Source organism: Schistocerca serialis, chromosome 7 (assembly GCF_023864345.2).
Source record: "Schistocerca serialis cubense isolate TAMUIC-IGC-003099 chromosome 7, iqSchSeri2.2, whole genome shotgun sequence".
NCBI lineage: Eukaryota > Metazoa > Arthropoda > Insecta > Orthoptera > Acrididae > Schistocerca > Schistocerca serialis.
In genome coordinates, this window is record NC_064644.1 from 420,464,766 (window position 1) to 420,481,356 (window position 16,591).

Genomic DNA, 16,591 nt, shown 5'->3' on the forward strand with positions numbered 1-16,591 from the left:
CCTTCACATGCTCTGGCAATTTGGTGCTGTTAAATGTAAGGATAAATGAGTCAGTCTTTATGAGAGCACCATCCACCCGTTTCATAATGTGTTGCACGTCCACAATTCCTTCCCGGGACCATTCAGCCTTCAGTTCGTCTTGGCGAATGTCAACGAGATCTCTGCAAGTCACAACACCCTAGCTGTAGTTCAAGGTGTTGTGAAATTCAGTCTCTATCGCAAACTCCCCAAGAAATTGTGCCTTCTGAAGGTTCTGGACTTGCTGGAAGCTAGATGTTTCAACCAAGAAGGTGCCATTTCGCAAGCGCTTTACAGATTTTAATGTGCCAGCAATACCTTCTAAGCCCTTCTGTATATAAAATGGCGAAACTTTTTCAAAACTCCCATCTTTTCTTTTAATTATGAAAAACACTTTCTGCGAAGCAGCATGCGTTCTGTTACTACTACCTGAATCAGGAGGACTGGCTACACGAGCCCTCTTGTTGGATTGGGTGTTAGAACCCACCAGCGGTCCACCCTTTCCGCTGGCAGGAGAAGAATAAAAGTTCGAGGGTTCCATCTCAGTCCCACGAGCAGCTAGGGAACTAGAAGTCCACCTAGACAGAGCCCCGCGTGCCTAGGTAAGCCTTATACAACTGGGGTGTGGCAGGTGCCCCAGAGGTTGCCTGCTTGCGACTGTTCCACCCCAACAGCCATGCATCTTATAGGCGCGCAGCACACCGTAAGATTGAGGGTTTTTTATATAGGTTTACCTTCCTCGCAATCCAGGCAGTCAAGCCAAGATTACCATTCCCCACAGCACACAACATTCCACCGCCGCGCCATGCAGTGGTCGCTGAAGCATGAAGCATGTCCGGGGGTTACGGTGACAGGAGACTGGTGGCACTGACCAGTCCCCAGCTCAAGACCCCGGGGTCGCCAAGCCCGTACTCAGCAAATGAATGCTGAGCCCCTGGGCGGTCCTTCGCAGTACCCATTCTCTCCCTTCTGGACATATTGTGTGTAAAACCACTTAAAAATATGTCCAGTGCACTGTTCCTCTTCCAGGAGTGTGGCTTCATTCGCCTTGTCACTCTTTTCTAATTCATCCCTCTTCTGACACCAATCGGTAATGATATGGGCTGAGAGAGGCTGCTACCGTACAGAGGTGGTGGAATGTTGAGGTAGTGGTGCTGGCTAGAAAATCTCGGCTTCAGGGTAAGAAATCTTTATTCTGCCTTGTGTTACAATGTTCGAAGTGCTGCAACGTGACGGACATGCCATATTGCGGGTGTGCGGTGTGCTGGCTCCTCCATCAGCTGCAGGAGCTGTGGCAGCGTGCTGGACTGTTGGCTTCAATCAGCAGCTTATACCTCAATTAGCACTGTGAGGCTGTGAGCGATAATTGCTACTGATGCGAATGTCTGGAGTGATTCTTGTAGAGATTCATTGCTACCAGAAGAGGAGCTCACCTATGGTGCGAGTGGGTGGTGGTGTAATGCCGTGGCCTCAAACCGATGTCCTCCAAGGCAGAAGTTAGGCTGCTGCTGTAGAGCGTGAAGATGGCTTATCAGTGGTACTGCTCCATGTCCATGGGTGTGGACTTAACCATTTGAGCTTGTCTGTTGGGATGGTTGCCCAGACCGGTGTTGGCTGCTTAGTGGTCTCACAGTGTGGGTTGCCTGGCCGTGGTGTCATGGAGAATGTTGCCAGATTGTGCATAACTCTGCTAGGATCAAAGGGGCTTTATAGTGGTTAATGGCACATGGTTAATGGCACATTAGCTGTGCTGATATGTTGCTTCCAGGCATGCACAGATCAATTCCTTCATGTTTTGTAGTCCAATTTTGTGGAAACTCGTCTTAGATCACTTCATAGTTGCACTGGTTTTCTGCGATGTTGCCAATTGTGCAGCTTGGGGTGGCTGTCTAATGGCTTGTTTATGAAATTGCATATTAGTCCTACTTTAGGCTTGCCTCGCATACTACCGCTGTGGAGTTACTTTTCTCACATTAATCCCCAAAATTAGCAATGGGGTTTCAATTCTTTCCATCTCTCCTTTGTGTGGGTCATTCACCATCTCCGTGACATTCTTTTTGCTGTTCCTTCTCATGCACCAACCTATCACTTTTTTGTACCTTAAGTCATTGCTGCCATCTCTCTGCAACCAACCCAAGCTTGTACTCCATCTCTAAAGACCTCATTGTTGACAAGAAACTAAATCCTAATCGTGCTTAGACTTCTTACAAATCCTTTAAACTCATTCTGAAAACACCACCTGTTATCAGTAACTGTTGGAATGGTTCTTTTCCCATCTAAGCTGAGTTATGTGAAATTGTGACTATGCAATCTTTACTTTTGACCAAATGTCTACAATAATTTTATTTTGGAAATTTGTTTCTGATGAAAATTGTTTACTTTATGCTACGTTTCCTTCAAGAAATTAGTTTTATGCCATAATCTTAAATGTTTAAAGGTTCTGCATTTTCATTAAAAAAAATAATTTTCAACAGCATTCAGTGGGATTGTGGTATTGATGAAACATTAAGCAGATGTATCTTGCAAAACACTCTTTAGACGATTCATTACTATTTGTGTCTGTGTGTGTTTTGTTTCTTCTTTATGCTTTAACATAATGCTGTTTAACAACTTACCACATTTTCATTTTAAATGGCTCACAGTGTTTGACATTCAATTAGCATTTCCCTTTTAATTCAAAAAATTCTAGTTCTGAAACCCGGACACATAGCCACAATAGATTTTCTGTTTAAACTTTTCAAATTTACTCTCGAGGAGAGCCACTGGCAACAGTGTAATACTTTTGAGTGCAGGATCTTAAAAGCCTTATTTACACTAGAGCGGATGGATGTGACACAGGGGTAAGATTATGCAGACAATCTGCTAGTATTCACTGCCATTCAATTCCGTCTTGCATCTATGAATAAAGTGTTTATATGATGGAGGGAATGGGAGAGAACTCAAGAGCAATTGCTGCATTATGGACGTCTGTCTCCCTTTTCTTAAAATGTCACATGACACAACACACATCTGAAAGACTTGGTGCCATGTATACAATTAAGATAAAGATGGCCAATGATTCCTTCAGTTCAGATGCACACCAACCTCGAACTGTTACGGTAATGGTGCTTATGAGCAGGGGTATGTGGTGTAAGTTGAGGTGTAGGGACTGACAGGAAGTGTGCTATGTTAGTCCATGCAGTTGTGGTGACCATTGTGTCTGGATGGCATAGTGGTCAGATATTTTCAACTGGCCTGTTGATATAAATCAGTGCCCACTCGCAGCTAATGTCTTTTAGTTCCTTTTTTCTTGATTCATAGTGGCTGCAGGCTCAAAATGGCGTCTGTTCTTTCTGACTTGTCTGAAAGAGCAGACACCACATGTATAAGTATACAACCTATCTCACAGGTCACCAGATAAAATCTGGTATATAGTATGTTGGAGAGAGATTGTGTAATGGAAGGGGAAAAAGTCATTAATTTGAGTATTACAGCAAAAGCTTCTGACATAATTTATTTTTCTGTAATATAGTTACAGCTATGCAAGCCACGAGAAGCAGTAAGGGTTTTGTATATTTTTAATTTTATATCAGTCAGTGTAGTAGATATCCATTCATTTGTGCTTACATTCAAGGAAATTTATTGTGCTGTTTTTTTGTAATTAAAAAAGCACACCACCTTGTGCTCCTTCAGTGTTCCTGACAGATGGAAGCAGATAATGAATTTCTCACTTTCTAATATCCCCAGTTGTACATTTGAGTACTATCCAATTTCTTATCAAGCATACTTTTCGTTGAAATGGTTCATGGGTGAACTATGTCAACATGAAATACGCTTGGAGAAGCTGAGGAATCTCAAACTTCTTTTTGTTGGGCCTTTTGTTTTGTTGATCTTTTGGATCCCACAAGCACCTAGATATTTACATTTTTCTGTTGGCAACATTACATACTTTTCTGACTACTCTATCTCTCTCGCCCAGATAATATACAGTAACAAAAGCAGTTTGCACTCAAATCAGCAGACTGCAAAGTAAATGCTCTCCGTGCTGCTGACATTGAGGTTATTGCCAAAATGGAAAGTGCAACAACTTACTTTGATGTCTGGCTGGAAGACAAATGAGCAGAGTAACACCAGGAGCACCTACAAATGTGAACAAGAAGTGGCCAGATGCTGTGTGCTCGTGCTTGCGTAGCATTTAGACATTGCAAAATGCAAGTTGCTTGTATTCGCTCCGCTACAAACCAAGCTTAAGCTCCATGAGGTTATCACTTTAAGATATTTAATACTTAATATTACTCAGTGATTGTAATGAATGTCCTTGTCATTGGAATAAGCCTTCACTAATCTGAAGCTATTTCTAGCCACAGTAAAGTTGTACAAAAATGGAAGTTGTGATGGAAGCCTTGTACCATAATAATTCTTTACAGCTTATGACAGCAAAATATTATGCCCCATAACAAACTGAACAATTTAACTATTCGAAATCACGGTCAAGAAGGGTCATCTTAGAGTTACTGCTTGCAGGTTGAATTCATTTGACAAAAAATTATGTTGCATTTTTATAAAATCTTTATTAATTTACGACTAACTCACCTAAGTTAAAATAACACATGCAGAAAAGTTAGTGAACAACTAATGGATTTCTGTAACCAAAATAACTCATTTAGTTAGAGGATTCTTACTGCTGTGAACAATGTGTATTAATCTTAAGCAAAGTAATTAATTCTCACTTATCATTATTAATATTTTATGAGAGCTTTTTACATGTGACAGGCAACTTTGTATTGGTGCTGTTCAAATACAGTTAACATTTCAGTACATTTAGACTTGTGCCTGCTATAGTTGCTTCTTCCTTCCTGAATTTTCCAACATGCTTTCATTGCAGAAATTTCAATTACGATATTGCAATCGTCGAGGGAGGTCAGTTCGCCCCAAAAATGTGGTGGTACAACGTATGCTTCCACTGCTACCAAAGGCTCCAAGTGGTCATTCTGTGGTAACTCTAAATGTCATACAGCAAACCAGTCAATTACCTGGTGAATTTTTGCCTTTCACTACAACAACACCCACGACTGCAGTTCAACATTCTACATGTCATCCTGTCCTCCTCAAGCCACAACCACAACAGACAGAAACAGTGTGCTTGCCTGATCTCACAGCTGCAACGGTTCCAGTTACTGCAGTTACCACACCAGCAAGCACAGGTGAGCTGGAAGACTGACTAACTGTACTAAATAAGAGGCCATTGCATTTGATAAAATGGTCTCGGGACTTCATTAACTACATAAAATTTTCTGTACGAAAAAGTAAATGTGTGATTATATGTTTTAGGTGAATAGTTAGCTACAGCCCTATACTCTAATATATTTGTACTTTTTCTGTAAAATTTTTTAACCTGAGTATTTTTCCCCCATTTAGTGTAGCATAATCTCATGTCTTCATATTGACTGTTTGGTAGTACTTGTTATGTATGAGTTGTGTGAGAAAAATGATGAGACTGATTTTTTATCTACCAAAGTTCGTATTTTTTTCAAGCAACAATATTGCCCCCTTCGAAGTAGTTCCCTTTAGTAAGTATACACTGGGGGAGTTGTTTGTTGTTCCCAGTCACAGTACTAGTCCTGAAAGGCTTCAACTGGTAGGGCCTGTAACATGTTCATTACATTCTTTAAGTCATTTTTCAATTTTAGGAAAAAAAAGGTCACAAGGACTCGGATCAGATGAATAGGGAGGCTAACAGGACTCTCTTTTGGCTTGAAAAATTCCATGATGGAAGTAGTTGTATCATAAGGGGCATTGTCATGATGCAGCATCCACTTGTCAACAATATCTGGTCTTGCTCAATTCACCCTTTTTCTGAGCCTTTTGAGGCCATCTTTGTAAAACACTTGGTTGACAGTTTGGCCAACAGTAACAAATTCTTTATGCACAATACTCGTACTGTCAAAAAACAGATCAACATTGGTTTGATTTGCTCATTCAAGCTCTTTTTGCTTAAGGAGATGTCTCAGTGAGCCACTCCTCACTTTGCCACTTCATCTCCAGATCGTATTAAAAAATGCAGGATTCGTCACCTCTCGAGATAATTAATTCACATGTTTCTTCGATTGCCCTTCTGCTCAGTTTTGAAGTTTTTGGCACCATTTTGCCACAGAAATTTTGCATATGCAAATCTGTTGTCAAAATTTGGTAACCTTTATCTTTATTGTTAATTGTCAGTCTCATCTGACAAGAGTACACATTCGATGTTTTCATTGGTTTTTTTAAGTTCATTTTCAACATGCCATCGAAAAACTTGTGTTGTTGATAAAGTATGTTCCCCATACGCCTGTTTCAACTTTTAAAAAATCACACTTACAGATACCCCAAGTTTAACACAAAACTAGATTGCATAACATTGCTCTAAATTCTGCTGTTTCATTTTCGTAACACACAACAAAGACACAACTTCACTATTGGTGCTCTCATGTGATGGCTTTACGAAGATGAAACTTGGACTGAACATTTGGAAGGGATGAACACACCAGTCTACACAAACAGATCACCCACGGTGTTGTCAGTCCCATTTTTCTCACACACCTCACACAAAATAAAATATGGAACCAATCCATTAATTTTGAACATGTTTTGTTGAAAGAAAAATATGTATTTCCTTTTGGTGTGTCATATGTATTAAACACTTTCCTCAGCAGACATGTGTGCAGCCCTCCCTGTGGAACCCACAGTTCTGTCAGCAGAGCCCACTCCAAACACAGATGATTTGTCAGGTCTGTTGAGTCTTGATCTCTCAACACCACCTCCAACACCAGCACCTGTTTCTGCATCATCACCTCTTATAACAATTGCAGATGGTATTGACATAGCAAAGAATGATCACCAGTTGTCACCAACTACTACTGCATTACCTAATGGATTTTCTGATGAGTGTGATCCCACTGCACCCACTGGCTTTGGGGGTAAGTTTCAAGTAATGATTAACTACAGTATTATGCTCTAATATATTTATTTTTATAATTCTTTTTAAATTAATACTAAAAATTTTTGTCTATTGTCAAACATAGTCTCATAATCATTGTGTCCCCAATAGTACAATGTATTGTTGAGTTTATGCACAGTATGAAAGTGCTACATAAAGGAAAACATTTAAAATTCGTATTTGAAAATCTGTAAAAACATTAGATAACTAACATTGTGATGGAATACATGTTTTCCTTTCTTGAGGAGGAGGAGAGATCTGTTAGAAACAGCAGTTTGTGATAAGTTCAGAAAGAATATATGTAAGACAGATGCTTGTTGAGTCAGTTGTGTATAACTGTTTATTCTGAGTGCATCGGTGCCTATTTATTTTTGTATATCGTAATAACAATTAATAATAGGTTCTCAAGTCTTATATTTCTTGATCAACAAATTTAATGCGTGCTTGTGCTTGGAATATTATGCTACTGGCCATGAATTGGTGCCAACATTAAACCCTTACAAAAAGAAGTAGCATTAAGGAAAGCAATCTATATCGCAGTGCAATTGATCTAGGACATGACAGATACAGACATTTGAAGTAACGTTTCACTTCAACCACCAACAGTCTCACTGCAAACCTGTATTGATGGTTTTTCACAACTATAACACATGGATTCTGGACAATCCGTTTATGGACGTTACTAGTATTGAGCATTTCATTTCTGGTAAAACAGGTTACATCTGAGAGAACTACGCACACAGGAAGGCAGGGATCAATAGTACAAAACTGCAGCACCCACTGAATCGGTACATCAGTGGTGTGAAGTTAGTAGGAGTTAAAACTTGCAGTGTCTGTTAGTGGTCATGGTATAGCTGCTACTTTCACATACCTTCTCATGTAGTGCTTAGCATTCTGTTAACTTTGCATGCCACTGATTGAGTGTTGGTTTCAGACTGAGCGTCCATGTGAGTAATCACTGCTTCTTCTAAGATACGAATGTAGTTTATTATCCCTCTTGTTGGTTTTATTGTTCTGCCACTTGTCGCATCTCTTTTAACCACTGGAACAGGTTGTGAAACATGGTATTCACTGAATGTCTCTTATGTGGATGCATGGCACAAAACATTCCTTTAGCAACCGTATATTTTCTTTTTATTTCTTCATTCTTGGAAAAAGTAATGTTTGCTAAAATTCAGTAACCAGTAAATCACCATTTCACTAGGACTGGCTGACCGTACATTTCAACTTGTAAGTATAGATTTCAGCCCCACAAACCCATATCAGAACTGACCATGTCCAATGTTCACATCATGCCATCTACTGTGCATTTGTTTTGTTCCACTGGTTTTGTAGCTTTATACTCCATTCTTCTAGAGAAACTGATACATTTGCCCTTGTTTAGCATCACTGAAAATTAGTATGATAATAAAACACCCCGTAGAAGAGTATTGTTCAGTCATTTTGAATTTGGTTGTGTGTATTTGGTACAGCTGTTGTAGTATTCTGCAGCATATCAATTATTTGATTTAATTTCTTGACATACAGAAGCTGTTTTTAACTTAAATTGATACAAAGAATATGTCATTAATGATTGAGGCTGTCCTAAAGCTTCACAATAAATTTTTTTTATAGTCCAGTCCATGCATGATCCTTCTTGCCTTTTACTATACTAGCAATATTTTTTGTCGCGCGCACGTGTGTTTGTTTGTGTGTGTGTGTGTGTGTGTGTGTGTGTGTGTGTGTGTGTGTTTCTGTCCAACCCACAATTCTGCAACAAAGTTAAGGAAGGGCTAAATTGTCACAAAGTAGCCAGTTATTTGGTTAGTGATTGTATTTGACTGCTTCCTAAGGAGGTATAAACGACTGTTGATTCCCCCCAGATTCAATAGTAATATGGTTCACCCAGAGAAGATTTTTGACGAGTTAAACATATTTATAGTCCATCAAGTTCAGCATACATTACTAACACTCATTTGGTTGGAATTGACAGTGTTAAATATCAGTGGTGCAGATTATTAGCATTCATATTGAGGCTCTGATCATTCATATGTTGCATTATTCCTGTTACGTCATTAGCACAGTAGACTCCAACCATTTATTCTCTCTGCCACAGAATAAGATTGTGGTGTCGTTTGCATAGCTTACTACATGGAAGTCATGGGATGTCATTAATATGTGTCTGGGGGCAAAAAGGATCCATAATAGAGCATTGATTTGCATCTTGTATTACTGATTTGCTGGCGAATTAATAATTTATAGTCTTTTATATATCAATTCTGTACACTCGTGGGGGCCCTACATGATATTAGGCAGTTGTACCAGTTTCTTTGTATAAGCAGTACACCTTGTGAAGAAGGTACTGAGATGAGGCAGGATGACATTTCAGATTACCCAGTGTGCAGTTTGTAACTTACTTCTTTTATTTTTTCATACACTTATTTGATTATACTTTTATTTAAGGCAGTTACTTAGGATTTTCCTATAATACCACAATTAATAGAGTTGCCAGGAAGTTTAAGTATTTGTTTAAATGTCCGCCCCCAGTAGCTGAATGGTCAGCGTGACAGATTGTCGATCCTATGGGCCCTGGTTCGATTCGCAGCTGGGTCGGGGGATTTTCTCCGCCCAGGGACTGGGTGTTATGCTGTCATCATCATCATCATCCTGTCATCCTCATCGACTGCAGGTCGCCGAAGTGGTGTCAAATTGAAAGACCGGCACCCGGCAAATGACCTGCCCGACAGGGGCCCTAGCCATACGATTAAATAAATAAATTTAAAAAAAATGCACACTTTAGTAATTGCACTGTATATTCCATCTTGTCCAGTTGAGCATGTATTTTTAGCACTGGTAACATATTGAGTGCTTTCTGATCATCCAGCACCACAGCTGCACACATAGAAGGTGATGTATCGTCGTGACACACATTTTTAATTGCATTCAGAATTTTTTCCCTTTAGTCTAATGCTTACAGATTCACTGTCCATCTTCATGGTGCTTTTACAATATCTGGCAATTAATTCTCAGAACACCTTATATTCACTCATGAGCAATTGAATTGCAGAGACTTATGTACCATTCTGTAAGGCCCCGTTTTTTTCTGAGTGTGGTGGTGGTTGTTCTGATACGTTGCCATGTCATGGACTTCAAGAAATATAACAGTGTTGTGTAGCCATTCTAATTTAAGATGCTTATCCGCCATCCACAACTTGTGAAAATTTATCTGAGCTTGGCCTAATGTGCGTGTATCTCACGTGAAGGAGTTTTATTTGCATTCAGTAGGACTGAAGTCAAGTGACCTAGGAGGCAATACTTGGTAGCTCAATGTACAAGTTAAGACATAATTATAGCATTTATTTGTAATGATCACATATCGATCGTACCACGGATGTGGTTGGATTCCAACAACTGTACCGATATCAGAGTTATGTAACTGCTATACAAAGTAAATTAGTCCAGGCAAAACAGCATTTATTTTTTGTAACTGACATGTCTCAACACCCAACTCTTAAGTTACATCATTAATCTGTAGAGACAGAACTGACTTCCATCAGTGATAGTCACATTTAATAGTAAACTCTTGTGCAGAGTGTCCATAGCCACACTGATGCACTATGGACTGTGGCAATTCCAATCCTTGCAGGCTGTTTACGGCACAGAGTATTTCGATATGACAGTTTCTAACTTCAAACTAACTCTGCTGAAGGAATTTGTCAAAAGCAGGTGACTGTTCACACTAGACAAAACTCACTGAAGACTGCTCGCTGAAGACAGTCGTTCAGTCTGCTGGATCACGGATTATATTGCTACATGGATTGCTACACTGAATCCATGAAATTGATTGCTGCCGCTGCAGATCATGTGTTCCTTGGCTGTTTGCATGTCCAAGCGGAATGATGTCATAATTGCATCGGGTTGCCGTTCGTGGACGTGGCAAAGTTCAGCTACGTGGGTGGCATCTGCGAACAACCGCTGCAGCTCACACGGCTCCTGTCGTTGCGTGATGCAAGCTGTGTGAAACATCACTACAGGGGAGGGGAGGCCATGTCAGCAGGGGTAGTAACTTGGGACACCACTCCCCTCACTGAGAGAGAGAGAGAGAGAGAGAGAGAGAGAGAGAGAGAGAGAGAGAGAGGGGGGGGGGGGGGGGGGGGGTGAAGCCTCTTCTTCTTCTTCGGCTGCTACCTTTGGTGTTGGATGAAGTCCATATCAACCCCGGCCTCTGCACTAACGCTGCTGGGCTTTACTTTCATTGGCTCACGTGATGGTAGGACTTCGGCACTGGGAGGCTGCTACTCTGTTGAATCTCCTCCTTCACCCTGCAAGAAAAATAAGTTATTGACACTTGTAAGTGAGAGGGCTATAATTACTGGAAGGGAGAACCTTCTTGACATGGGGTCGGAGTTGATTGGTGTGTTTTCAAGATGTGTCTGCATCTGCTATGTATATGATATACCGTATTTACTCTAATGTAAGCCGCACTTTTTTTTCTGGTTTTTGTAATAAAAAAAAACCGCGTGTGGCTTAGAATCGAGTGCAAAGTAAGCGGAAGTTCTGAAAAATGTTGGTAGGTGCCGCCACAACTAACTTCTGCCGTCGAATATACGTAGCCCTACACAGGCATGCTTTGCAGGCACTGGCGCCAAAACCTCTGCATCAGTAAATAAATTTAAAAAAAGGTGGAAGACGAGCTTTTTTCTCTGCCTCGAGTTTCGACCACTGCATTTTCATACATTATCCAATGAAGGTAAATACAAATTCCGTATTGTTCATCTTAGAATGTACCAGCATTTCAATGTACTACGAAAATCCGACTGGAAAGACTGTTTAGGATGTTTGTCAATATGACCAACTCTACGTTCTGAATTTTTTCCTACCTGTGAGAAGAGATGGTTGCTAATAGGAACTTTTATGAATTGTGAATCACATGCAGTATTCTCTTCACCATAAGAATAATACGAATATAAACATTTTGCCATGTATTCTTTCGTGTTTGCTACTATCTCATTTAAATCCTGTCTGCCTAATAAACTATGAAGCTAGTGAGAGAACAGCAAAAACGGAAGAATATACGTATCATGTCATGTTTATATTCGTATTATTCTTATGCCTAATAGTGATACAGTCAGAAATGAAGCACGGCAAATGACTAGATTTTTAAATCTAAGATGACTCTTATTTCTGTGCAGAATGTAATGTACAAAAGAGGCATCTGCAAAGATTTTCAAACGGAGAAAAAAAAAAAAAAAAAAACTCTCATGCAGAACATCTTCTATCATACGCAGTCTATTATTTGGTTCTTGTTGATCGTTATCAAAGAAAGCAGCAGTGTAAGTAACAACAAATAGCAGTCTCTTGCCATTGTTTCGCTAATGAGACAATTCCCCTCTTTTTTTTTTATTGTAAGCGGCAGTAGCACGCACAAAAGCAAGCCATGCTGCGAGCGGCGACAGTTCATAAACACACAGTATCAGAACGCGACAAACAATGCATGACACAGTACAATAATGCATTTTCAGCTTAGAGTGATGTAAACACCTATAACAAAGAGAATGGCACTTATCAGATCAAAGAAAAATAAGCAATCTATTCAAACCAGATGAAGCACGTGAAAAAAGGAAGGGTATCCGTATAAATACGGACGGATCACCTGACACACAGCAATGGCTACCTGGTAAAGCTTAACTGCTAAGCTTACGACTCGAACAAAACTACTGTACTGTATCATCATTCATTCGACCTAAATTGTGTCTCATATTACAATGGATCAAATTTGTTTCGATTTGGAGGTGCGGCCTAAAACTTTTCTCTCCCCTTGAATTTCGAGTCTCAGATTTCAGGTGCGGCTTAGATTCGGGAAAATTTTTTTTCCTTGATTTCGAGTCTCGTTTTTCAGGTGCGGCTTAGATTTGAGTAAATACGATACTTTGCGTAGCACAGACTGCTGTCCCTGGGGACCATTTTTTCTATACCAAATCTCTGCATATGAGACCTTGACATTGACTGCACACTATCGTTGTCTGTTGCTGAATCTGCAGGTGGCAGTGTTGTCCTAAAGGCGTGACGCTGTGAGGGACAGGAGGGTACTCATCGTTCAGTCATGCAACATCTCCCCCAGAGATGCATCGTTATGCGGAGTGCTTCTCTAAGAACAGAGAAATTTTAGTAAAATGTTCTCCAATGCGTAGTCACTTCTTTGACTGTCGAATCGAACCGTTCAGCAACCTTGTTTGATTCAGAATGAAATGTCAAGCTACAGAGGTGCTGGATCCCATGGGCCATGCAAAAAAGAGTCAAACTCGTGGCTCGTGATCTGGGTGCCATTGTCTGTCATGATGAAACTTCCTGGCAGATTAAAACTGTGTGCCCGACCGAGACTCGAACTCGGGACCTTTGCCTTTCCCGGGCAAGTGCTCTACCATCTGAGCTACCGAAGCACGACTCACGCCCGGTACTGACAGCTTTACTTCTGCCAGTATCTCATCTCCTACCTTCCAAACTTTACAGAAGTCTCCTGCGAACCTTGCAGAACTAGCACTCCTGAAAGAAAGGATACTGTGGAGCCATGGCTTAGCCACAGCCTGGGGGATGTTTTGAGAATGAGATTTTCACTCTGCAGCGGAGTGCGCACTGATATAAAACTTCCTGGCAGATTAAAACTGTGTGCCTGACCGAGACTCGAACTCGGAACCTTTGCCTTTCGCGGGCAAGTGCTCTACCATCTGAGCTACCGAAGCACGACTCACGCCCGGTACTCACAGCTTTACTTCTACCAGTATCTCGTCTCCTACCTTCCAAACTTTACAGAAGCTCTCCTACGAACCTTGCAGAACTAGCACGCCTGAAAGAAAGGATACTGCGGAGACATGGCTTAGCCACAGCCTGGGGGATGTTTCCAGAATGAGACCGAGTCTCGGTTGGGCACACAGTTTTAATCTGCCAGGAAGTTACATATCAGCGCACACTCCGCTGCAGAGTGAAAATCTCATTCTCGAAACATCCCCCAGGCTGTGGCTAAGCCATGTCTCCACAGTATCCTTTCCTTCAGGAGTGCTAGTTCTGCAAGGTTCGCAGGAGAGCTTCTGTAAAGTTTGGAAGGTAGGAGATGAGATACTGGCAGAAGTAAAGCTGTGAGTACCGGGCGTAAGTCATGCTTCGGTAGCTCAGATGGTAGAGCACTTGCCCGGGAAAGGCAAAGGTCCCGAGTTCGAGTCTCGGTCGGGCACACAGTTTTAATCTGCCAGGAAGTTTCATCATGACAGACAATGGCACCCAGATCACGAGCCACGAGTTTGACTCTTTTTTGCATAGCCCATGGGATCCAGCACCTCTGTAGCTTGACATTTCATTCTGAATCAAACAAGGTCGCTGAACGGTTCGATTCGACAGTCAAAGAAGTGACTACGCATTGGAGAACATTTTACTAAAATTTCTCTGTTCTTAGAGAAGCACTCCGCATAACGATGCATCTCTGGGGGAGATGTTGCATGACTGAACGATGAGTACCCTCCTGTCCCTCACAGCGTCACGCCTTTAGGACAACACTGCCACCTGCAGATTCAGCAACAGACAACGATAGTGTGCAGTCAATGCCAAGGTCTCATATGCAGAGATTTGGTATAGAAAAAATGGTCCCCAGGGACAGCAGTCTGTGCTACGCAAAGTATCGTATTTAATCTTTTGGAGTCTGTTTGTAGTAGAAAGTTGCAGCCATAGAAATAGTTATGGAATTTTTTGATGGTGAAATAAGGACTTCCTTTTCAATTTGAGAGTAGCTGCACATTCACAATCATCGTTTTGCATTCAAATGCAGTGGGCTTGCCTGCTGTGCCCACCCTGTGGGCTGACATGTACCCAGTCCCAGTGTCTGAAACATCTGTGGCCACCATGGGTCATAGTGTACCAAACACTTGGAGTCCTGGAGGGTCCCTATCAGTTACTCGAATGCCCGTTGACATTCGTGTGACCAATCCCAACATTTGCCATTCCTAAGCAATTAGTAAAGGGGCTCTGCAATCATAACTGATGTAAGAAAGAACATATTGTAAGGTTGGATTTGTCTGGGGACAGATCAGCAGTGTTTCTTGTTGTTGGAAGCTTGATGCCAAGCAATATTCTGGAGGTGTTTGGTTGTGGGATGGATGCCGTCGACTGATGGGATATGACCGAGGCACCCAATTTTGTCCTGGAAAACAGAATACTTGTCCGTGTTCAGCGGGAGGCGTGGCTGATCTAAGGTGTCCAGTAACTCGTCCAAGTTGTAGATATGATCCTCAATGGTGTTTATGGTGACAATAATGTCATTGAGGTAATTGGTGGTTCCTGGAACCTTGTAAATCAGATGCTCGAGATACCTATGAAGTAATGCTACAGCTGAATTGATACCAAAGGGGAGTCATTTATACTTGTAAAGCCTTAAGCATGTATTGACTGCCACCACCTGTTGACTCTCCTCATTGAGAGGCAATTTCAGATATGTGTCTGTCAAATTGATGCGTGGGAAGAATTGTCCCTGACCGAAATTCCTTCTGGCCCTGAAATGGGGCATGTATCTGTGACAGAGGTTGCGTTGACTGTAGACCTGATATCCACACATAGACAAAGATACCTGTATGGCTTCTCAACAATGACAAAGGGGTTAGCCCACAGATTGTTGGAAATAGGTTCGATGATGCCATCCTCCTCCAGCTGGTCCAACTCAGGTTTAACTTCGTCCCATAAAGCATAATGAATGGGGGGGGGGGGTGCCTTACAAAAGTTAGGGAGTGGGTCAGGACACAAGGTGATTTGCTCTTTGTAGTATTTGAGTCTACCATGGAACAAAAAAAAAAGCTCTCTCTTCATCTGTGACATGTATGTGATTTGCTAAATCTCAGACCATGAAACTAAGCATTTGAAACAGATCCAGTCCAGTGGTGTTGGCATCTGTACTTGATAGTGTTACTAGAAGTGGAACCTTCACCTGTTTATTTTTTGGCCTTTGATTTGAATTGTCTGATCACTATAACTTGTTAGCATTTCATGTATTTTGAACAACTGTGGGGACCCACTTAAACCATATGTGGCTCCGTTTGGTAGTTTTAGAGGAACCAATGTCAAGTTGAAACAGAATTACAGGTACATTGAGTTCAATAGCCACTAACACTGCTTTACCACCTTGAAAAAGAATGCTGTACACATTATTTTCAAAATTTTCATCATTAGAATGGAACCTATTCACCATAATCTTGACATAATTCATGCAAGTAGAGTATTTGATGATGTGGCATGATATCTGTAAACAAACATCTGCCTTACGATCAAGTTTCTGACAGTATAAGCACTTCATGCATTTGTAGCAGCATGACTGTAGTATAAGCACTTCATGCATTTGTAGCAGCATGACTGTCTACCATGAGCTATGAAGCACTAAGCATAAGATGTGACTTAAAAAAATGTCCAAAGGAATTTGATTTTGCCCTATTCCGGAGTGCTGTTAGAGACAGCTTCGACTATGCCGTCTACCTCCAGCCAGTATCACTCCTCCAAAAACTGTCTGAAAAACCTCAGTTCTTCTGTGTTAGATGCTTTCTCTGTCTATTTAGTTTATTACAAGACTTGAATAACCAGTAAACACTCGGTACATTGTGGGATTAT

At 41.1% G+C, this 16,591-nt stretch overlaps 1 protein-coding gene across 2 annotated transcripts in view; it reads left to right on the forward strand.

Moving 5' to 3' along the window:
* Window positions 1–16,591, forward strand: part of LOC126412754 (protein cramped) — a 181,222-nt gene that overhangs the window by 141,833 nt on the left and 22,798 nt on the right. The window contains exons 12-13 of one of the 2 annotated variants that reach the window (XM_050082501.1): window positions 4,883–5,201; window positions 6,687–6,953. In XM_050082501.1, the coding sequence (XP_049938458.1) occupies window positions 4,883–5,201; window positions 6,687–6,953 (586 nt within the window). The remainder of the gene's footprint in view (window positions 1–4,882; window positions 5,202–6,686; window positions 6,954–16,591) is intronic. The other variant, XM_050082502.1, reaches the window with a different exon arrangement.